Source organism: Mastigoproctus giganteus, chromosome 8, assembly GCF_048544385.1.
Source record: "Mastigoproctus giganteus isolate SK-2022 chromosome 8, ASM4854438v1, whole genome shotgun sequence".
NCBI lineage: Eukaryota > Metazoa > Arthropoda > Arachnida > Uropygi > Thelyphonidae > Mastigoproctus > Mastigoproctus giganteus.
Genome location: NC_143582.1, coordinates 66,610,282 through 66,634,948, shown reverse-complemented (window position 1 = coordinate 66,634,948; position 24,667 = coordinate 66,610,282). Strand labels below are relative to the sequence as shown.

Below are 24,667 nucleotides of genomic sequence, written 5' to 3'. Positions count from 1 at the left end.
TATGTATGTATTATATGTACCTTCATAATATGACTATGTACATAGACAGTACATAGTGAAATGCAAGCATATGGCATCGAAATGAAAATAAGAAACAATTTAATATTAAATGTAATATTTATTAGAAATTTCAAACAAATCTTTCAAACCAGCGCCTTTGCTTGCTAGCAAAAAAAAACATCACGCCAGTGCTATCACTAGTTTCGCTAAAGTGTTGATAAAGGAGTTTTGCCTTTTCGCGAATGATGAGTGAACTTAACGGAATTTTATTTTGAGTTCGGTCTTCTATCCACAGATTTAAAGCTTTTTCCATTTTTTATAATTTAACATCATGAGTTACAGAGCAAATTTTTTTAAGCAATTAGCGCGTTTTCACGGACACTACGGCGGATTTTTTCTTCCGATTTCTTGATTGATCGTACCGTTGACTCATTGATTTTATAATGTTTTGCCACTGAGGAGACAATTTCACCATTAGAAATTTTATCTAATAACTCAATTTTATTCGCTAATGTCATCACCTTTGATATTTTCACATTTCTCTTTTTATTCATAGCCATATTTTTGTACGGGTTAGAAAGAACTTGTCCACAATAAAGTCACTTTCTTCCGTTAATACACTCGAAAAAGTCTGTTTTACACTGCAAAACGGTACATTTATCACTTTTGTAAGCATATCAATTTATAAATTGATAAATTTATTCAGTTTATAAACATATAAATTAAAAGCAAACGACGAAACCTTCCATGACAAACGCATAACACATACTGAACAAGGATTAGGGAGAAACATCCACTCTCGCGTTTTTGTTACCCCTCTCCCCCCACCCACTGAGCGCTGTTTTGACCGGGAAAGATAATTTTAGCCACGCCCATGTTTTTTAAGGCGGAAAATATTCACGGCGCTTTAAAATTCACATTTTTTTAGGTTACATTTTATATTAAATCGGCGATCGCGAATACGCGAAACCGCGAATACAGATACCGCGAATAGCAGGGGTTTACTGTATATATATTTTTTTTTCCTTCTTGATCATTATAATTCCTATTCATTGTTAATGTATATATAGAATGTGCTATGTATTTGTTTTTAAATTTGTCTGCTTCGTACTGAATTTATGCCCCTAGCCTAGTGCTGTGATGGGCTTGCTGTATTTTCAATAAATGAATATTTATTATTATTATTATTATTATTATTAACTTTATGAAAATCTTCACCGTGTTCATCACTTATGTTCAAGGTTATCTTGAGAAAAAGTCTAAATGGGAATGGAAGAAGTTTATTTTTAGACACATTTTCATCCCAGATTTTATTAGGTTTTTTCAACTAACGACAGTTATTAACCCTCAGCAAAAGAGAAAGTTGTAATTTCGCTGTCCTGAAGGACTTCGCTATCGAAAACATCTGTTTCGTAGCTTTCTATTCTCTTAACCATGGATCACGTTTTTTGATGAACGTGTTTACTTTGTCATTCCAAAGAAGAAAATTTCCTTCTCTACCCTGTAGAGAAGAATTCAGAATGTTAAGCTTCTCAAAAACGTCAGTTAAGTGAACTCAGGAAATTAGCATCAATCAACATGAGTTTTCAATATAATAATTTTCTTATTTCAAAAAGTAATACACTTTATTTCTGAATTCATAACACGTTTTAGCACTTTTCCTTCGTATAACTAGTTTCAGTGAAGTACAGAAAAACAGTTATTACTGTATTTCTTCACAGAGTTCTTTAAAAAGTCTAAATTTCAAAGGCCGAGGTTTGATAAAAAAAATTAATCGCTTTTATAACAGATTTTAAGGTTGAACTGAAAATTCAACTCAGGCTTGACGTAGCCGAGTGGTCAGGGGCGCGTGGGCAGTAGCACACGCTCTTTGAGTGGATGGGGGTTCAAGCCTGTGAATACTCAATGCGATGAATATTTGTATTGATTGATTTATTGTAAACTCTGGTGAGCATGCCGGAGTATGAAATTCGAACTATTTTTTAAGTTCTTTTGACGTTAATATTTGGTGACGCTGCTTTGTATGTCTTGCAGTCCCCGTTGCAACCAGGCATTGAACACGATCCGCTGCTGCATGTTCCCGCACAATCAATTTGACCAAGGCGACTTGTTCTATTTTTTTAAATAAATTAAAATTAAGACTTATTGCTACCCACGAAATGTAGGCGGGCTAACTTCGTGCACATTAGTGGCTTTGTCAAGTTGAAGGGGCTGCTTACTTTTTTAATCAACTGTCCATTAAAATCTTCACAAATATCTGAAAATGGAATTTTTTTTATATACTGTATATTTTTCGGTTCTATGAAAACTGAAAAATATTGTACATAGTTAAAACTCTGTCAACTGCCGAATATATACGATTTTCAGAAGTTGTGTGGAGATTTCGCATTTCTGTAATAGCTGAAAAGGATGAAAGTAGAGCTTTAGATGGAATAGGAGTAATTTTTAATAAGTTTCTGTTTTATCTCTTATCAATTGTTTAATTTTTTGACAAAAAGCAAAAAAGTCTAGCATATCTCTTTTTCGGATGCCATTTTAATATATTACGCTTTATATTATCCAAAAAAGCAAAATCGCTTAAAGACAACGCATTGAAAGTGAGTGTTCTTCACCATCTGCAACTGTGCTCGTAAAGCCTTGAAGTAGATATCTGTCTTCATATTCTTTTATTTTTTCCCCGCTATGTTTTTCTCATTTTTAAGGATTCTCTTCTTAATAATACTTTTTTTTGAAGGTTCCTTTTTGTGCTTCCTTTTTTTTAAACTACTTAATTTCCCGATTCTCACTTATTTACAATAGTTCACATGAATAGTACATCAGTACTTAAACACTAAGCACCTGGATGCAGAATTGTTTTTCTACCTTACAGGTTTTTCAGAAACTGGTATTCGTCATAATAATGTAAGTACTCATCTTTATAACCCCAACCAAATTCGAATAAACTAACAGTACAAACAGATATTTGTGCCAGCTGTCGCAAATGGCTCTAGAACCTTCTTGAATGCTGTTGTTCAGGAAGCATGAAAATGCAGAACATTCTGGACTAGATTGGTCAAAGCGGATTCAGTTCGTTAACAATTCACTTTTATAGGAAGAGTATTTTTGACGAAAGTGCCATGAATAAAGTATGGCAATAACAGTATGCATTGTGTCACGTTCTCCCTAAGAAAGATGCGTGCTTCCACACTTTAAGGAAAAAAATGACTTAATTTGTTTCCTATTGTATATTCAGTTTGTTACAATAGATTTTGAAATTATGCAATAGGTGCATCACAGATTTATTACTTGTTCGAAAAACACGAAATCGGTACGCGGAATTTTTTTCAGAACGAATCCTTCCAGTTATAAAGGGAGGGTGTATTTATTTGTCTCAGAGTTTCCTAGAAGCCTTCGCGGATCTCATTCTGAATGCATTGTGTTTGTACCTAGTCAGACAGCGTGTTACTACAATTTCCCCAATGGACTGTAATATCGACAACTGCCTACTATTTGTTGCTATGAACAGCTCACGCAAATGACATTTGATGTGATTTCATCGACTGAGAGAGCTAGGTAATATCTGACAAAAAATATTTCGTTTTCCTTATCTTCTAAGAAGCAATTACATTAAAGAGAAAGGTTAAACAAACAATTTTGTTGAAACATGTTTTCTTCGTTTGCGCTTTAGTTTCTTCTTGCCACTCTACCGTTTAATAAAATAGCCCGTGTTCTATTTTGCTAAGACATGTATTTCTTTGAAGATAAGAAGCAGATCAATAAGAAGCAGAACTTTTATTTTCTCGTGAAACGATTTCAAGGTGCACACCGAATGATTTCACTTGAACATCATGTGACTGAGGGTGTCAATAACACCTACGGAGAATGAACTTCCGATTGGATCGCTTTGGTTAAGAATACGAACCCTGACCTTTAACTTTACAAATGACGATAACATGTGAGGTATGTCAGCAGAAAAGTGATCTACCAAGGTCTGCAAACTGGATCGTGCTGGATTTAGGCGGGTCCATTGACCTTTTGTAAGATATGGTAGATTAATGCTGACATTCTTAACTTTGCACCACCTCTGACTAAATAAACTAAGAAAATATTTCATTCCTTAAGGACGCTAACTAATGGTTTTGCTCCTTTAAAATTAAAAAAAAAAAAAAAAACGCTTATGTTTATATTAATATGATTTATATGCAAATATATGAAATCATTCTAAAATTAAAAAAAACAATAATCTTTATATTAATATGATCTATATGCAAATGTATGAAACCGTGCTGAACCAGTTAGACTTGCTTTCACAGCTCGTTATCTTTAATGATCTTATTTCTCACAGCAGATCACAGTGAGCTCTCAGATTGCAGCCTGAACAGCGATCGAGTTGTAAAAGGACACCAAAACTCACCCATTGACATCTACCGTAGTTCGTATTTCATCTTTCGGTGTTTCACGATGAACCAATCCCAGAATGCTCTCACTGCGCTACTCTAGCATTACGGAATGAAATGAAACAATTCCAGACGTATCGATTTGCGATTTATTTCAAACGACAGACATGTCTTTGTCTGCTGAGAAACTCAAACGGAAGATATCTTCGAGCACCAGGTGTCCAGTAACATAAAGACACGCATTTTGAGATAGGCTGAAATGTTTTGAGAGTCATAAGCACGTGTACAGGGTTAACATTGATAACTTCAGACAGACAGACACCTTTTTTTTTTTTGGTTCTCAATACAGTGTTTTCCTTTCGGTTTTGAATATTTTCCTCGTGATTATAAGAAAATGCGTTCGTTTCTTTCTGTGAACTGAGAGCATTCAAAACAGGGATGTGTTTCTTCATCCGCAGCAGAAAGAAAAGAGACAGGGAACGAAAATTCCTTATACACATAGAGAAATGTGTTTAAATTACTAATCTTAATCGGAATAATACGAACGTGTTATTAGAAAGTCAGTCCTTTGTGATCAATAGATATTGACTTTGTCAGTTTTGGCCAAACCTTGCTTGACGCCGTACTCTTCATGAAATACTCCTCAGCGTATCCCTTAATACGTAGTAGAATATGTTATCTATTCTCTCTCTCTGTTAGCAAAGACAATTTTTAAAAATTTCTTTTGAAATCACTTCGAATGGCTGAATCAAAAGCTATTTGATCCAACAGTTCATGTTAACTATTGTTAAGCGATAACGGTCACATGAATATCTCTCATCCGTGATGATAACTCTATGCACTAAAATATGTTTATCAAGATTCCAATTACAGAAGTGAGATAGAGAACTATTTAATGAGCGACAGTAACAAATATAAATAGAATTATTATTAACTGGCCGAACAATTTGAGAAGATGATTATGGCTCTGACTTCATTCAGGATAAAAAATAAAAACTGATCTCTTTCTTCCTCTTTGATATGGACTTCCGATTATAAGGATTTTTATTTTATTCAAATCAACTTCATTCACTAGCAGATATAAAATATCAGCATTAAGGAATTGATAAAGTCATGCCAACCCTATTGTAACTATCCTTTCAACATCGTGGTATTGACCAGGCAATTTCCTTCCTTGTCACTTGAGTTTATCGCAACTGTATCCCGTTATTCTTGTAATCTAATATAATCTGACCAGCATTACAGAACCTACAGTGCATCCAGTTGCCTTTGTGAAAATTATAGAAACTTATCTCCAAGGAGTGATCAGATAAATGCTTTTATCGGTTATTAGGAAAATACTATTCTAAGCCTATCTACCATTACTGTTGCGCTCTGATAGAAAGCTTAGTATTAGATAATTACAAATCAGTTATTTTCCGCCTTGTAACAGCCACTGACTCTACAATAATAGATGACCACTATGGAAGCTTTAGTGCTTAACACCGGTTTTGTGAGGCGTAATATTCTAGTACTGACAGAAGATACAAGAAAATTCAAAAAGATGGATTAGTGTAAAAAATATATACAAAGGAAATCTCACTGGCTTATTCTTTTCAGTCAACACTAGGAAGCCAGTAGTTGCTCATAGGTGTTCATAGTTGCTGATGGGTTCCGCAGTAGATATTCACAGATTTTGCAAAAAAGGGAAGGAAGGAGACTATTGTCTCATGACTTTCAGACCATGACACTACTAACAAGATATTAAAAGAGTTTAATTTGTGAGTATAAATGCGGTGTAAGATGTAAAATCTTACAAGTAAATTGTATATAAAGATAACAGATCGTCGTTCCCAAACTGAGAAATTTAATAAGAAAGATACGCTAGGAATAGTTATATTGTAAAATAAAATAAGGAGGGGCTAATCGAAGGGAAGGGAGAGTCGTGAGAATTACTGCACGAAATTTCTACCAACAGATTGATAAACACTCAGCTATAAGTACCGTAAACAAATCTGAAGGTCTAAAACGGGTAGCAGAGCCATCAGTAAATATGCGACGAAAAGGGTAAGGTCGCACGAAAACAATAGAAAGTTAAGCCGAATTAGTCGGAACATCCCTTTGATCGGAGACAAACAGGAAGTGAGTACAGGACTAATACTCTTTCCAAAACAATAGGGCTAGCGTCTGGTAGTCTGCGACAGCTTGACCCGCAGAAATTTAGGGTAGGTGTGAATGTAGTAACACCGTCTATGTCGGCCTTCTTCAAAAGAGAACAGACGGCCTGGGAAAGGAATATTGATATTAAAATGGGAGGTTGAATCTAGCGGGGATGGAGATACCATGGGAAACCCATACTAGCGAATAGTCAGGATGTAAATTTAAATATTGATGTACGAGTGGTTAAATTTCTGAGCGAAGTGGGCCAACACAAAAGGGCGGTACGTAATTTAGATGAACAAAGAGTGAGTGAAAGGGGGAGACACAGGACAGTTGAGATTTTTGTCGTGTTAGAAAATATGAGATAGGAAAGAACAGTGAGTTGAGTTTTTGTTGGTGTTTTGTGAAGATGAGTTAGGAAAGACAGAATTGAGTTTTTGTCGGTGTTAGTGGGAAAATGAGTTAATAAGTTGTGTAGCGTTAGATAAGTACTCAGGTCAGCAGTTGAGAAAATCTGACAAAGTTAAGATGAAGTAATAAGTGTGTAGGGTTAGATAACGACTGAGGTCAGCAGTTGAGAAAGTTCTGACAAAGTTAAGATGAAGTAATAAGTTGTGTAGGGTTAGATAAGTACGAAAAGTCAGCCAGTTGAGAAAGTTCTGACAAAGTTAAGATGGAGTAATTAGTTGTGTAGGGTTAGATAACGACTGAGGTCAGCAGTTGAGAAAGTCCTGACAAAGTTAAGATGGAGTAATAAGTTGTGTAGGGTTAGATAAGTCCTGTCCTGTCCTGTCAGCCAGTTGGGAAAGATCTGACAAAGTTAAGATGGAGTAGTGAAAGGTTAGATAAGTTTAAGTACAGTCAGTAAGTTAAGAAAAGTTAGAGGAGTTTCAGAAGAGAGCAGTCGAGTAGTCCGTCATCGGAAGGCAAGGGTAGTCCGTCATCGGAGGAAGGCAAGGGTAGTGGCCCGTATGCAAATGAGTGAAGTGTAAGGAGAATAAGCCTGTCTGTCGTCGAAAGGCAAGGGTAGTGGCCCGTATGCAAACGACTGAAGTGTATGGAGAAATAAACCTAGAAACCTAGTCCGTAATAGGAAGGTAGTGAAAATGGCCAGCATGATAATAACGCTAGTCCATCATCTGAAGGTAGTGATAAAGGCCAAGGAAAAATAACCCTAGTCCATCATTTGGAGGCAGTGGTAAAGGCAAAGGCGCAGACTACAGCCCATTGAGAAACGAGAAGTCCTGAGATGAATGCCCTTGGCAAACGATGATGCCATTCCCAGAGAAGGAGCTGAAGGCCCCAAAACAGAGAAATCCGATTCGTAAAATTAAGTAAGTGACTAGTTATAAGGTATTCTCACTTACCCATAAAGGACTGTAGGAACTCTAATATCAGATTAGTAGAAATTTAGAAAGATGTTAAGGGAAGGTTGTACAAAGGTATAAATAAATATACATTAATATAGAGATAAGTCAGATGATAGTTTTGGGTTTTGAGTAATGTATAATTAGACACGTGTAGAAAAGTAAGGGAAGGAAACTGGATATTTGTTATTAGTTATTGTCTAACATATATGTATGATATATTTTGGAAGGGAAGGGTAGAGAAATACAGAGAAAGAAAAAGAACTTCTGAATGTAGCTAACCCTTTGGGACAAGCATTAGTCCAGAAATTGATGTTAAATGTACGATTCATCTTGATTAGAGAAAATTTGTGATATTATATTCCCCAAGACAAATAGGGGCACTAATTAAATCAGGAGTTAAGAGTGAAATTCCTAAATCAATTTATAAGGTAAGAATTTGATTTACATAGGAGAAAGAGTGTTAACTAAACCTCTTAAGTATTTATTTTTCATGTGTGAAGGAAGAAGAAACTATAGCCAAGTTTTTGTAAGGATATTAAGTTTCTTGTATAGAAAGAAATAACCTTTCTAGTGTAAAACCAATGTACTTAATCGCATAATATATCTGATGCTACATAGGCAAATTGGAATAATATTAGTATGTGCCTGAGTTTTGATCACTTTATCATGTTGTATGTATATATATAAATAAACTATGTTATGTTATAAATTAACGTGTGCTTTTGTCATTCTTGAACGTTCAGCCTTTCCGAAGGGAATTATGCGTAATTGAGAAGTTCCCTTGAATCTGGAATTCTCCTGTGAAGTCTAAGTCAGATGTGTAAGTGGGGGTATAAGAAAAAAGAGGTCTATATAAATAATAGGGAACAAAATAAAGAATATTTAATATTTATAAAAATAAAAAACTCCCCCCCCCCCACCACACACACAGCAGTCAGGTATTGGGTACAAATGGATCACCTTCCACCGGGTCCACTTTCCATCTTGGGTTATATTTTTTAATGTTCAGGGACATAAAATTTCAGAAATAAATTGTGACAGTTAACTGAATAACATCCTCACCAACTGTTAAATAAATCATGTGATCATTTGTTTGTTTTCACGGTGCAACGCGACGATCGGCCCTACTCATCGCATCGAAAAGCGAAAACGATAGCGCATCACTGTAGACAAACATTGACCTGTTCTTGTATAGACACTGTCACGTGCGTAAGGTGTGTCCCAGGGAGGGGAGGATATCAGCCAAGGCTGCACGTGATCCTTAGTCAGCGAGAGACATTCGCAGAAAGCTGATGATTCACTGATGCAATTACGACACACTGCTGATAAGATCTGAAGAACATTTCTGTCAAAACACTAAGTGATACTCCAGAGCTGCATATATAAGGGGAAATAAATGCGACAACGGCTACTCTGGACGAATGTGATTGTTGAAATGCTTGTAATCATTTGTTTTTCATCCAATAGGAAGTAGAAAGACAGCATTACTGCATCAAAAGTAAGCGAGCAGTTTTCCTAATACAAGTATCTCTTGATAATGGCTAATTTATACCGCAAAATAATCCCTTAGAAAAATTAGTTTATAAAATATGATGCGTAAACGAACTCTGGACTCATTTTTTATCTTTTCTTTTATTAAAAGAAAGTGAAGAGATAACTCTACGTTAAAATTATATATTTAAATTTAATATCCTATTTTTAATTTTGGTATTGCATATAGTTTTTGTATAAAATATAAGGTATATTCGGGTCAAACGGCACCTGGGGTTTCTCCCATCTCCGCTGTATACAATATAACAAAATTGCATATAATTTTTGAACAGTTTTTTATTTATTTGATCCAAGGAATACAGCAAATTTAAACAAGCAGCTTGATTATCGCAGCCATTAATAATTTTCACACAAATTTAAAATATTAAACATTTAACTCCACGTTATTTATGCAAATTTAAATGTTTTATTGAGTCCCTGAAGTAGAAATTAGACAAGGGACTCAAACCTGTTTCCTGTCCAAGATCGGCTTGAAGAAGCCCTTAGAGATTCCTCCAGTTCTTCGACGGGACGCGAATCAGAATTCGCCACATGAGTGACAAAGCGAAACCACTATGCCAGTGATTTTCAACCGGGGTGCCGCAACAACATTCCAGGGGGGCCACGTAATTTGGGTTTAAGTTACTTATCTTTTTTTAAATGTATATATTTATTTCCTTATAAAAAGGGTGCAGTAACTTTTTAATTTTGTGGTGATCTATAATTGATGTTTACTTATTACCTCTATATAAAGGATAAAATTATTATATACTGTATATATATATAATTTTTATTATGAAATGTAAATTTTATAATTATATTATTGTAATAACTATCATATAACATATTTTTAATATTATATATATTTTAAATAAAATTATTTTAATAATTTATTTTAAAATAAATTATTATTATTTTTATAAATAGTAATTTATTTTAAAAATAAAATAAACGTCCAATTTTGTATGCAGCCATTTACTCTAGTAATAATGTAAGTAATTCTGTGTTCCAGTCTAAATTATTTGTGTATAGGATAAGCGCTTTCTTTCAGTTTATTAAGTTGGATTATAAGTATCGTGTTTAGCAGTAACTGATAAACTAATAAGTTAAAAATTAATCCAAACGAGCACTCTTTAAATTAAAAACCAACTCTGAACTCACTTCTTTCTTTTGATATAAGAAAATTAAAGTGATTAACGAGCATTAATTTATATATTTTAAATTTAATATACTCTTTGTAATACTGACATCTAACTGTAATTAAACACAAAAAAGAAGGCACAAAAGTTTTTAATTTTACCACCAGGAGGTAAACAACGTGAGAGGTCACTATTATACTGGGACCACGTTTGTATCAAACGTAAAGACCCATAGAGACACTACAACGTATGCAATGATTACAAACCAAGGAAGAAAAGAACAGAGAGCACTGACCTCTAATCCAACTCATAAGGAACTTGAGCCCCAATTTTAAAGTTATTGGAACCAATTCGCACTTCACAAGATGCAAATTGCGAACACTGGAACGATGGACAAGCGGATACGTAATGTCTTCATTAGTAGGCTGTCCCCTGCTGCCACAGCTGATGATGTGAAAAACCTTCTTGCTGCATTCAAAATGAATGGTAGAGTCACCAAGCTATCCACGAAATATCCCACCTACGCCTCCTTTAAGATCGATGTAGTTGCTGCAGATTTTGAAGCACTCTTCAATCCTGAAATCTGGCCTGCTGTAGTTCTTGTTATATCATATCTCGGGCATAAAGAGAAGCGATATAGAAGTAATGGAAAGGACTTCCACCAATGGTACCCTGATTCATAGCAATCACAGATCTCATCACCGCAACCAAAAGCACAGACACAGAACACCATTATGACTGTCCCTGTGCTCGTTAACCCTAGACACACCCTGCTGAATCGAGTAGGACCATGTCAGAGACCACCCGTCCTCATCAAAGTACCTAGAGTACCTGCCTGCACCATCTTTTATCGGAATGTGTGTAGTCTTAGGAACAAGCTTGACACCATGGTGCAAATTCTGCTCCCCGGATATTTTGACCTGCTCACCATCACCGAAACTTGGCTCAATAATGATCAACATTTCCTAGCGGCAGCTGCCCCAGCTGATTATGGAGTCGTATTCACATCTCGGATTGCACGCAAGGGTGGAGGCGTCGCAATATTTTACAATAAATCTGCTTTCAACCTATTGCATAATAAATCCAGCAACCCGCCCAATTATGAAGCAATCCTCATTATGTTAGGATACAACTACGTCTGAGTGGTTTAGATACCCCCAACGCCTTCCCAGCAAATCATCCTTGAAGTGTCGAATACATCATTGTGTATTCATTGAAGCAAACTCTTTCATCTCTCCAGCCTGCAGTCTACAACACCCTCATCCCAATTGTGTCCAGCCATCGTGAGGCATTGTATTCGATTCCAAACTTCGATTTAACGCCCACATAGACATGCCCCTCACACGTGCTTCAAGACTCCGGCGGATAGCAAAACAACATTTCCTACATATCACCGATAAAAAGACAACCGTGAAGTACATAAGAACAGTTATCTTTCCACCTTTACTATGCTGCTGAAATTTGGGCGTCATCGGCACCGTCAATAAAGAAACCGCTCTTTGCTGCAGAATTCTGGCTCCTAAAATGGGCCAACAGGAAGCACAACCTTCCAGCTCTGATTCGCATCACGCAGCTTGCCGACTCTCTCTCGGGATTCCATGGCGACCAACGCCTCCTAGCAGCAGTCAAGATGATAATAGGCATAATTGCAACACCTTCATTCTGGAATACCTGTGGCTGGAGGATTCCCCCCTGCTGCCCTTAAGGCCAATCCCGAACTTTGCTCGCATTCAGCACGCCTCCATCTCTCGGACAGGTTCCTCCCTCAGCAGATGCTCAAGCAAACCCAAGCACTTGACGCCGACCTGGACAAATTCGCCGCTGACCGGACATACCGGAAAAAAATTATGACTAGCAGGACTAATCAGCAATGACTGATGTGTACCTTGCATCTGCTCCTGTCTGATTGAGCTGGTGCTCTTATCTCGATGTTAAGCCAGCTTGATCAGACCTAACTCTCGTGAGGAGTTCTCTTCTTTGTATTAAAATGTGTTTTCATTTGTAGTATAATTACCTCTTTTTTTTTATAAATAATTGTTCGAGTATCCCGGAAGTATCGTGAGGCTGTAAACCCCTGGCTTTATGGCCGTGAAGGGCAATAAAGATTATCTCTCTCACCACGATTACAGCTCGGTTACTTTGGCAGCTGATGGCAAGCTGACTTGTAAAAAAAACATTCTGCTCCCTGTTTATTCAGAAATAGCATGTATCGAGGAGCTATGTCACCAAACACAAGAATGTAGTTAGCAAGGTTGTATCCATAAGTAAAAATGTTTTAACATTATGTTGTGCAGGAAGATACCATTTTGTTTTCTTCTTTCCTCAGCCCATCTACTGGAATCTGTCCCCCTCCTCACTCTGACTATTCTTCTCGCTACTCTCTTCATTATTACTTACCAGAGTTCCTGAGCTTACGGCTCAATCTCTAAAAGAATTTCTAAAGACTAGATTATTATTATTATATAAAATTTTAATATAATAATAAATTTTTGTTTTATTATTATTTTCTCTTAAGAGACACCCATTTAGTTAAGCTGGGCGTATATGAGATGGCCCACCTTCTCTTGATAGAGATGTGAATCAGGAAAGACTATCTGAGTGACTGTAACTTTCTGTTTGCTAAAGCGTCAGTCATTCAGCATAACCCGACATACTTGGCTGATTAGACAGAGTTTTCTTCCTCAGAGAGATACTCGGTAGATATGAAAGAAGTCTCCTGTAATGCTTTAACAGCGAACGCATTGTTCTAAAATGAATTATCAGGGAAGTACGGCTTAGCACTTGAGAACTCCAATTGATATCTAGTGTGAATACTGATAATTTCGGTTTAGCGTCTTTTTTACAAATAAGACTGGGTTTTTAACTTGTATTTCGGACCAGTCGGAAAATGGGGTGTATCAGTGTTAATAATTCGAAGGTAATTTTCAAACTACAGAATTCTTCCTGGCAAGGCTCTTCGGGTCATGATCATTTTAAAATATTTCCGTCCAACTAACTCCTTAAAAATCGTTGTCTCCTGGTTTTCACACCCATTCCCCCCCCCCCCTTATTTTTTTATGTCCAAGCCGCCGATATCTCAGGAAATTACGCGGCACGACCTGCCAGAGTAACTGTGTCTATTAGGTTCCTGGTCTGCCTCCACGGGACGAAATTGGGGCGACGTTGGGCCTCAACAGGGTCCAGCGGCTAAACGACCAGATAAACAACGGTACACGACATCACACAAATACAAAGCCCACACACTTAAATCTCTGGCATTCCCAGCGAACTGGTACACCCACAATGAAAGCAACGCGGAGATGGGGGGAAACCCTTGGTGCCGTTAGACATCAATACCCTTTCACTCCCCCCCCAAATGATCTCGCTTGTTGATTAGTAGTTAACTGCCTTTTTACAAACAGTTCCTGCTATAGAGAAGAACGGTTTGTAAAATAATCACACAACAGTATAACAAGATATTGTTCTGTGATTTCGGTAGTTGTTCAATATTGTCAGAGGAAAGCATTTCCAACTCCAGTTGCTTCGTGGTTCATATAAAGTCCGATCACTTACTGTAGCATGATCCATCAAAATTTGTTTTATTTTTATCGTGTGTATATGATAAATCTGCTGAAAATATGTAATTGGAATATATTTTAATTTCTGCATCTGTTTAATTCTTTTGGAAAATAAAGACTGTAACGAAACATAAGATGATGTTGTTTCACCTTTTGTTTATTGTTTTATGTAAGCCAAGTGTCCTTAGAACATTGTTATAATACAAATTAACAGGATAGCCTGCTAATTTCTTCGTTCATTTGAATTTCCCGTTAATTATTCTGTTAATTTAATTAATCCTTTGGGAAGTTTCTATGGGCGAGTTCCTATTTGTGAAATTCAAAAATGACTATGACCTTTTAAGGCAGATATTGTGACAGTTTTTAATACAGTACACTTAGGGAGCATGTCATGAGCAATGTAGTTCAGAGTTACAACAAGCTACTGAACTGAATACTGCACTCTTACTCTTACGCTCCTCCCGTGCGTGCTTCTCACAAATCACATAACTTTGGGAGATGTGGCACTTGCGTGCTTTTCCGCTCCTACCTTAATACGGAAGCGACTACATTTCTAACTCTCACGAGATTAATTCTTCACAGAAGAATCTACTTCTTTGAAATGAAAAGATTAAATATTTAATAGCGAAAGCAGATGATAAATTTGTGCTCTTCTGGAAGTGCATATCAGCATCAGCTTCAAGTCTCTGGCAAATTCTCTGATTTTAGCCTTTTCTGTAATTAAAATAGCTGGAACATACATTTAAATCAGAATTTAATTATTTTTCTGGTTTTGTTGGTAAAAGTATACCTTTTGCAAACGTGCAAAAGAATATTTCTGGTGGCTCGCACATAACAATTATGTCACAGTTTACAAAATGGCGGTATGTCCGTCTCATACACCACGATGGAGATGCTGTCTTATACGATTTTGAGCAGCTAAATGTGACAAATCAGATAACCTTTATCCTTTAGGTTAATGTGCACATTAACCTAAAGGATAAAGGATTTCTACAGTGTTCATGTTTGAAGAACACGTCTTTAGGTAGGTGCGTAGCAGTAACGAAACTACAAGTTCTGCCCCCCCCCTTCCGTGTTATTTATCAAGCATACCAAAACTAATACCAAAAATATCTCCCAACACCTACTATAGCACACCTGTTGGTGTGGTGATTTTGCCACTGGTGCATATAGCCCCAAAGGTCATGTTGACGTTAATTTGACGTGAAAGGCGCCATAGTTAGTGTTTACGATGAAATAAAACCTCTCTCTCTCTCTGTTAAAGGCTTTTTCTCTGTTCAAAGCCACTTAGATGCAGAACTGCTATCGTGACATTTTAAGTATTTTAACCAATTAAAACCATGATATTTAGATTTTTGTGTTTGTTGCTAGAATACGAGAAATGTGGTCAATCATTGGATTGTCTGCGACTCACACTTTGCTTAATTTCCCATGTGTGTAGTTAAGAGTTTTTTTATTATTATTATTTTTTTATTTCTATCTGTTTATGTATTTTGATACATAAACATTTCTACTCCTGCTAAAATTTTTGGAATCACGTTTCATTTTTCTTAATTTTCAAAGCTTTTATTAAAATAGGACCAACTTGTTTCTATGGATAATAGAAAATATGTTACTAAAAAAAATTAAATAATATTTAATAAATTTCGAGAATATTCCTGAAAGGTGTAGCATACTGCTGAATGTTGTAGAACATTGTAGATGATTATATAATAGTAGATGAATGTTGTAGATGATTATAGAATAATAGATGAAATGTTGTAGATGATTATAAAATAATAGATGAATGTTGTAGATGATTATACAATAGTAGTTGAATGCTGTAGATGATTATAGAATATTCTGGAAAGTGGGAGTATTGTTTCAATATTATAGAAGGTTGTAGATGATTCTAGCGTGTTTTACTATAATATAAATTGAGGAGTAAGAGCTGCAACTTGTAAAATCGAACACCTGTGCTTGGTGTAAGTTTTGTGTGTTTCGTGATAAACATGTCAAGAAATAAAGAACTGAGTGTTGAAAAAATGAGTGCTATTATAACTCTGTATAAAGGAAGTTCATTAATGAGAAGTATTGGCAAAAACTAGGTGTTTCGTTTCAAGGAGTATAAACTACCATTCCAATTCAGTGAAACTGGCAATTTAAAGAACTACAGTCAGGACGACCGCGCGTAACAAAGGAAACACAAGTAAGACGATAATACTGATTTCTAAATACAATCGACACTTACTGCACCTGAAATCCGTGCTGAATTCAGTAGGAACAGAGAAACTCCTGTGTCAGTATTCACTGTGAAACTTCATCTTAAACAAAAGGGACTTCATGGTCGTGTAGCCATCCAAAATCCCTTATTAAAACCGGGGGAAAAAATAATAAATAAAAAATCTTTGGCTTGGGTTAAGAGTCATCAACGTTGGATAATTGAAGAGTGGAGAAACGTACTGTAGGCGAATGAATCCAAAATTGAAATTTTTGATCCAAGCATAGAGTTTATGCGAGATGATCAACTGAAAAAAGAATGGGGCCACATTGTTTAGTGCAATATTTAGTCAAACACTTTGTTGATCCATAATGATTGAGTTTGCATCTGTTCTTCTGGAGTGAATGACATCGTCAGAATTAAACGAATTTTTTAAAAAAAGAAGGCTGTAAAAGCATTCTTGAATCCTTATATTACAATAAGGCACAGCTCTAAGCTGTGCACGGACTTTCTAGCAACTAAACAACAGGAGAAGGTATTCCAAATTATAGTGTGGCCACCCCAGTCTCCTGATTAAAACCCAATAGAGCTTTCATAAGGTCGTCTAGACTGTCAAATCCGCGGTCTGCTCATTTTTACAAAATTTATTGGGAACCTTGCAGATCCCTTGGAATAATCTTAATGAACACACTATTATAAAATTAATCGCCAGAATGGTATGTGTGTAAGGCAGCAGTAAAATATCGTGAAGAATATTTTGATGAATAATCGGTAGTCTTTAATATTATTCATTTCAACATTTTTTGTGGTGAATTTTTCAATGCTTAATAAAAAAATCTTAAAATATATTGTATTTTTTATATTGTCATAGTTAATTTTTAAAAAAAATTAACGAAAACTGTTGTCATACGCTCTGATTCTAAACTTTTAGGCGGGAGTGCATATCCCCTTAACCTCAGGGTACATATAAACTCTTGGCGAAATTAATAGGCTGCACCTAGGGAAATTTACGTTTCGTCAGCGTGTTGTCAACCACTGGAATAAGCTTCCTTTCTGGGTGGTTGAAGTGGACAGTCTGATGAGTTTTAAGGGACAACTAGATCGATGTCTTCTGACGGTTGGAAGATTACGATAGGAGGGATAGCAGTACATGTATACAATATAGACATTTTTTTTTTAGTAACGCATTAAGAACCTAGCTTCTTGCATCTTTTAGCCTTTACTGATATTTTTAATCAAACAATCTGGGCTTTCCACGCATAGTTCCCTTCAGGATGTGTGCTTAATGGATAAAATTGCGCACCTATTTCTGAACTTCCCTAAATTGAAAAATAAGAACAGGAGATTATTATGGGCTTTTTTTTTTTTTTTTTTTCACACCATGCCCAAGTTCATCAGTCTCTGAGGAGGGTTGCATGGCTCCTCCCCTTTACAGAAACTCAGGTTTTTCATCCCCAAAACGTGTAGCGAATAGAAGCAATAAAGAAACAATATATTGGCGCCTGATGGCCTTAGTTGCCTGGGCGGAAAATCTAAACATTCCAACCATCTACTACACATTTCAGTTTACATCTCATTAGGTGTTCTCCGAAAGGCGTACTTTAATGCAGGATGGAGATAGCTTGTGAAAGCAAACATTTCACTGCGTTTAAATATTAAATTAATCGTTATCTCAGTTCACTAAACCTTTTAGAGCCAAAGCAGTGAAGCGTTTCTTTTTGTAAACACAAATATCTTTCTCTCTCTCTCCTCTCATCTTCTAACATGGAAATAAAAATCCAGAACGAAATTAAACATTTTATTTCTCTTTCTGCGTTGTAATACCTGCTGTTCTTTTGGTTCTATGTCACTTTATAATTTTTTATATTGAATTTCTTCTTATAATTTTCTTAAAATCGCGAAAAAGTGGACAACATCTTGATAGGTGCTGTCGTCTTATGTTAAAATTTTGCTTATTTTTTTCTGTATTACAATTCAGATGATTTGATAGTATAAAGTTAAAATTGTACACACAAAATATTGCATTTTAAACCTGAATCCTTAAAAATCCTTCTGAATCCTTAAATCTGAGTCTTTCAAAATAAAATGTCTATCCAATAGATGATTTTTATATTGCTCGTGAATTCCATATACTACAGAGCAATTTAAAATTCACGCAATCCAAAAATTTTAAATTACTAATGTTTGGGTTATAAGAATTTAAAATTACTAATACAGTATACGAATTTTTAATTACTGATGTTTGTGTTGTGCGAATTTTTAATCACTTTGTATATACTACAGAAGCATTATTGAAGCATTTGCTTAAGAAAATTAAATATTGCTGCATATTTCAGAAACTAGCCTGCACTTACTCAGTGAAATTATTTCTCAAACTTGTATTTTCTTACAGAACTGGAAAGATGGCCCAAATCATCATCATCTGTTTGATGTTGGTGAATTTTCTGCAGTGTACGTGTTCCACGCATATCAGCAATCAGTGGTTCAATGTAATGCAATCACCAGGTAAGTAGCGGTGGGAAAATTATTTTGCTGTTACGAATGTAAAGCAATTAAACGAAAGGAGAATGGCCCTTGATTTTTTTTTTTTTTTTTTTGGTAAAGAGCTCCAGTTTCCTTATTCTTTTCTTTGTTTCTTTTTCTTCTTTCTCGCTCACATGAGCTTATCTGTAAAACAAGTAGAAGGGAAACAAACTTGGCAAGGCAAATATCCAGATGTAATAGATAAATGATTGAAAATGGATGCTTGCAATCGTTATTCTCACCATCACCTTCCGTGGGAAAGTTAATTATATTTGTCCTTCATTTTCTCCAGGAAGTACACCCCTTCTTTGTCCTCGTTTGACTAATCTTATTTTCATTTCTATATTTTATAAAAGTGTGGGTTCGGTAACTCCTATCTACTTCTTTGCGGCTTCTGTCAATTACTATTTTCCTTCTTGTGCACGATCCCCTGCATATTTTCTTCTGTTTTGATCGTTCATTTCGTAAATATTAATTCAGTCCTCTCATTTTCGGTTATTTTTAATGCGAATATCAAACTTTTATTAACATTCCATTCTTAAACTTTAACCTTTTCTTTCTTTCTTTAACTTTTTCTTTTCTCTTCTTTCTTTCTTTAACTTTTTCTTTTCTTTTCTTTTCTTTCTTTCTTTAACTTTTTTCTTTTCTTTTTCCTAAATTCTTTTCTTTCTTTAACTTTTATAACGATGCCGGTTACTTTTCATTGTGTCAAAATATATTTTTCAAAGATGACTCAATAGTTGCACAACTAATTATGTTGTTGTTTTGTTTAGATTTTATTTCAATGTGCATTTTAAACATTTCCACATTTCGATTACATTCCTTTAAATCTCTAGCTTTATTCTCATTTTCTTGCTTTATTTTGTACTGTTCGAGCTTAAATGAGTGTGAATATTTGTCTCGGAAAATGGCGAAATTAAAGCTTTCAGAGGCTAATTTCGCTATTTCCTGATGATGATGATATTTCTTAAGGTGACTAGACGACCAATTTTAACTGCTTTTCTCGGTTTACAGGAATTTTAAACGTAATGAGAATTCAGAGAATTTAAACGTTTGCAGAATTCATTCTCAATTTAAAACTTGATCTACTAAATGCGACTTCATAAAAAGCGTTTGTATTTTTAAAGCTGGGAAAGCTACTTATACGCGTAGTTTCACCAAGAGCTGACTCTAAGAAAATAAAGATGGCAGCTGGGCTCTTTATATCTTTTCTTTCTATTTTATCTATAAGCATCCTTGGCAGTGCAGATTTTGAGAGCACACGTTATGCCATCCCGCAAAGCAACCTCTGCGGTCTAAAAAGGGGAATTTCACGCACTGGCAATATTAATAGAATTCATCTGGAGTTCAGATAAAATATGTTTCACCTCCAGTACAGTAGACAATCTGAATCGTGTGGTGAGGACAATCTTTGTTGCAACCTTTTATCAATCTATCTGAAAGTTTCAATGCCATTTTCATAGTTTGAGAATTTTGTTTCAAGGTGTAAGATTACTAACATCATTAATACATTCAGAAATAATAAACAAAAAAAAAAAAATAATAATGAAACACAGTAATAATAAATGAATACAAATAATAATAAATAAAAGTATAAATAAATAAAAGAAAATGTATAAAAAAGTAGATAAGAAAATAAGTGCTTTGAATTTGACCAGCTGACTTTTTGAATTTCTCTTAGCTCGCAGGTTCACCTACCGCGGAGGATGTGTAATAAACGGTCTATAAATAAGAAAAAAATGGCTGAACCCGTAAATAAATTCAGATTGACAGTGTTTTTAGAAAGTAAACTAGCTTGGGTGCCAAACCGTGTATAAAAATATTACTAAAATTTAATCAAATTGACGAATATTTATTGTTTAATCAGTATGATTGAATATGTGTGTTTCAAGAGCAGATCTCAGAAGGTTGAAGTGAAAAATTTGTTTAGATTTTTTTTTTTTTTCTTATGTTCCAGCATATAATGGTAATACTGAAAGAATATACTTTGGAAATAAATGTTCATTGGTCAGATAGACGAAACCATCTGAATGTGTAAACTATTAATTCCATTTTATTTTGTAAATGTAACGTGTAAGGATTTTTACAAGATGTTTAAATAGTATGGCAAGGGCAAATTCAATAAAATATGATCGAGCACATTTTGTTCAATTTTTGGCTCAATATTTATTTATTGTAGTACTGCGTAATTATTATTCAAATGCATTAAGTAATTATTTTACCACACGTTAACCCATACTTTTCCTTTTATACATATTTAACATTTTCAGATCACATATTAACCAAATATGAACTTCTCATTGTTGTTGTTTTTTTTTTTTTTAATTATTATTATAATTTTCGAATTTTCGGTTTAAAACTTATTTTTATTCTTGTTGTGGCCATCGACGTCTCGTCACCTTATATTTGCATTTATGCCTCATGCATAAGAAGCGTGAGGCGTATATTCGAAATTTAGATGTTTCATTCTTTTCAAAACTTTATGAACATGTTCAAGATGCACTGTTCACAATCACTCTTGAATTCTATCAACTTTTCGATTCATTTTAGAGTGACATTAAATCCAAAATATTAATTAACCCAACAGTTTTTTTTTAGAACTTTAGCCTAGTACCTCCTCTTTTTTCCATAATTAATATATTTAATTTTATTTTGTCATTTGCAATTAGTTAGGAAACCCATCTTGCCGACAACAGTGTTTGAATTTTTCTGAAGAATTTACTGTTAGAATTTCTGTGAAGAAAATGTGAACTCAATCATGTGGCGCCATCTATGAATCATTTTATTAACTCCACGTTATTTTTTAATTTTCAGTAATTTCTGAAGATAAAATGGGGGAAGTACCAATATGTATAAAAATATTATCGATATGGAATTAAAGAAGTTTCAGTGGTTATATGTGTGGATATAAGTTTATTTAAATCTCACTTCCCGTTAAACTTTTTGATTCCTCAAAATCGCTTCTGTGCAAGAGTCCCCAGTCGACAAACTGCTACTATTGCAGGCTGCAAACGAAATTAAACTATTAACCCGTTAATAAAGTTATGATACATTAATGAAGCGTCATAAACATTTTCATATGCTTTGTTTCCGAGAAATGACTAATGATAACTAATGACTTAACATCATTAGTTATCGAAACAGCAGTTTTTCTGCCATTTCACCAGAAATGTTTCAAATATGCGCAAAAATGTGAAGCCTGCTGGCCAAATGAAAGTTATAATCCTCTTGATGTGAAAGAAGACCGCGGGCAGTGATTTAACATGTAGACATTTTATGAACCACTGATCACGTGGAAGAAATCATTTTGGTCACATATACTTCCCACCTTCAATTCAGGTTTAGTGATGCACCATGGTAGTACTTTTCTGATGAAATTCTATTAAAATTGTTGCCTTAATTGTTAATAGTGTCATTTTTACAATGTTTAAATACTGAAACACATCCTCAAATATGTGATTACAACTTTTTTTTTCCAATTAATATACTGCAATGTTTCTGTTCTGTTCTGTGTTGTTACCTTGAAGTTTTCATTATGTTCTGGTTTTCTGCTCTCTTTCCCATAGGTTGTCTGACAGCTAGGAACGGAACTTTCGGAGTATTTTTGACGGTATCGCCTCTAGCATTCATTATCAAAAAGAATAACATCATTCAACGTGTGATTGACCTCAACTGGTACTCCAACTTTACCACAGACGCGGACCGAGTTGCTCTCTACGACCACGATCCCTTTGTGGAACCCTCGGATCCTCTAGTGGTGGTGAAACCTTCACACTATCCCCAAGGATATTACAGAACCCAGTTCCAGTTTCCATTTGTGAAGTTTACGAAGGAAAATCTCACTTCAGAGTGTCTTGGTTTTTGGGCTGCTTACCTTATTAACTCCAGGGTTGTGGTGTCTTCCTGTCTGCGTGGTCAACCTCGCTGGATGGAGGAGAACAAGAACTACATCGAGAGGTTCCGACTGCGCAGTTTGTTGATACCAGGTTCTCATGATGCAGGAAGTTACGAGCGCTTTCTTGGAAGAAAAAGTGACAATGTTGTCACTCGCTACTTGATGACCCAAGATGAGTCCATCTTTAACCAGCTGGCTTACGGCATACGACATCTGGACCTCAGGGTTGGCTTTCTTAATGCCTCTGTCCCAGTTAAATTCTGGATATACCATAATTTTTTCCTTACGAACCATAGCCTTCTTAAAGTACTTAACGATGTTAGGGACTTTCTGAATACCACCAAAGAGATACTTATCCTAGATTTCCATCGCTTTCCTGTGGGATTCATCAGCAGTGAGATCCACGAGTTGTTGATCCGCACGATCCACAGTGTACTGGGAGATTACATGATACCAGCAATTGCTGGCAACGATGTTAGGCCGTACGATATGTGGGCAATGGACAAACGCCTCCTCGTGGCCTATAACAACGTACAAGCAAGAAAACATCCTTTGTTGTGGCCAGGATTACGGCAGCTCTGGGGAGATAAACAAAATCCGAACGCTCTTTTTTGGTTCTTTGCCCAGCTTTTTGCGAAGTCTTCCTTCAACACATTGACGGCTTCCATGGCCGAACTAACTCCAAGCACATCCTACATCGTGATATATCCTAGGAGAGGGGTTCGCTATATGGCTGATGAAGTGTCAAAGAACGTTACTGAGTGGTTTAGAGACTACTGGTGGAAGGATGCAAACATTGTAGCCACTGACTACATCTTGAGCAACGACATGGTCAACATAGCCATCGCAGCCAACAGAAAGAAGGTGTTATGTCCACGAAAAAACTACATCTTCAGCTCCCCAGACTGGTATAAAAGATAAACCATAAACAAACATATTACAGTTCCCCCCCCCCTGCCGTTGAATATCTGATTTCATTCATATCAAGTACGTTATAGGCAGTCGAGCATCCTTTCATCGTGCGAGTGCTACAGTATATCTTCCATTACTGGAAACAGTTGCTTTGGGACAACAGGACTCACGGTTATCACCATATTAAGAAAGATGGTCAGGCATAAGTAGAACTCGTTGGTTATAACGGAAAATTGTTGTTTACGGAAGTGGGAGAAGTCTTGAGGTTACCAATGAAGTTAAGTGCCCAGAAATCGACGAATAGTGAAATTCTTCGCTCACTCCTTGACAAATCTTTCTGTTTTGTTTCCGATTACATCATCAGTAAAGACTCATCAGCAGTTGGATCTGTATAATCAGTTATGAACTCATGAAACAGATATGTGAAACTGATTGGCTAAGCAAACTGTGTACAAGGTATGGTAAGCCTGTGTGCGTGTATGTTATATATAAATAACAATGATAATTTAGTGATTCATATGAACGTTTACAGCACATATGTTATCACACTGAAAAAATAAAATTTATTAACAATTTCTTGATTTTCAGTTTTCAATGTAGAAATAACCCTTCTTCATATTTTAAAAATATATTCCTTTACTCTATCTTTAATTTAGGAATATTTTCTATTACGCGCTTAATGTAATTCCGAGAGATGGCAGCACCGTCTCTCTCTCTCTGCGTTCTCACGTTAAATGAAGTTGTTGAGCTGCTGCCGCCTTTTTGGAACACCCTATGCATATTTGCAGCTTAAAAGAAATAATATTTAAAAAAAAAACCCTTAGGAGGAACATCCCGAGTGTACATAGAATATATAGACCCCCCCCCCTCACCTGATTTGCCACAATCGAATCAATGCCATTGAATTGTTCTGCATCTCAGTTAGTTTTGCTGGTGAAACTTTCATTTCAAAGAAATGAAAGTTTTCTTTGAAAGTTGTAAAAAGAAAAAAATAAATAAAGACTGAATTAATAATAAACGATCCTC

General features: G+C 35.5%; 1 protein-coding gene across 1 annotated transcript; it reads left to right on the top strand.

Moving 5' to 3' along the window:
• The first annotated feature begins 9,272 nt into the window (after nucleotides 1–9,272).
• LOC150081590 (PI-PLC X domain-containing protein 3-like) lies at nucleotides 9,273–24,069 on the top strand. The gene is made up of 3 exons (XM_090380558.1): nucleotides 9,273–9,383; nucleotides 18,704–18,816; nucleotides 22,401–24,069. Exons 2-3 carry the CDS (start codon nucleotides 18,714–18,716, stop codon nucleotides 23,648–23,650), a joined length of 1,353 nt encoding a protein of 450 aa, XP_090236684.1. The 5' UTR covers nucleotides 9,273–9,383; nucleotides 18,704–18,713; the 3' UTR covers nucleotides 23,651–24,069.
• Nucleotides 24,070–24,667: the final 598 nt, after the last annotated feature.

Excerpts from the sequence above, each read along its gene's own strand:
- LOC150081590 (XM_090380558.1), top strand. The coding sequence starts at position 18,714 with ATGGCCCAAATCATCATCATCTGTTTGATGTTGGTGAATTTTCTGCAG. Across the intron at positions 18,817-22,400 it reads CAATGTAATGCAATCACCAG|GTTGTCTGACAGCTAGGAAC; the intron begins GTAAGTAGCGGT and ends TCTTTCCCATAG.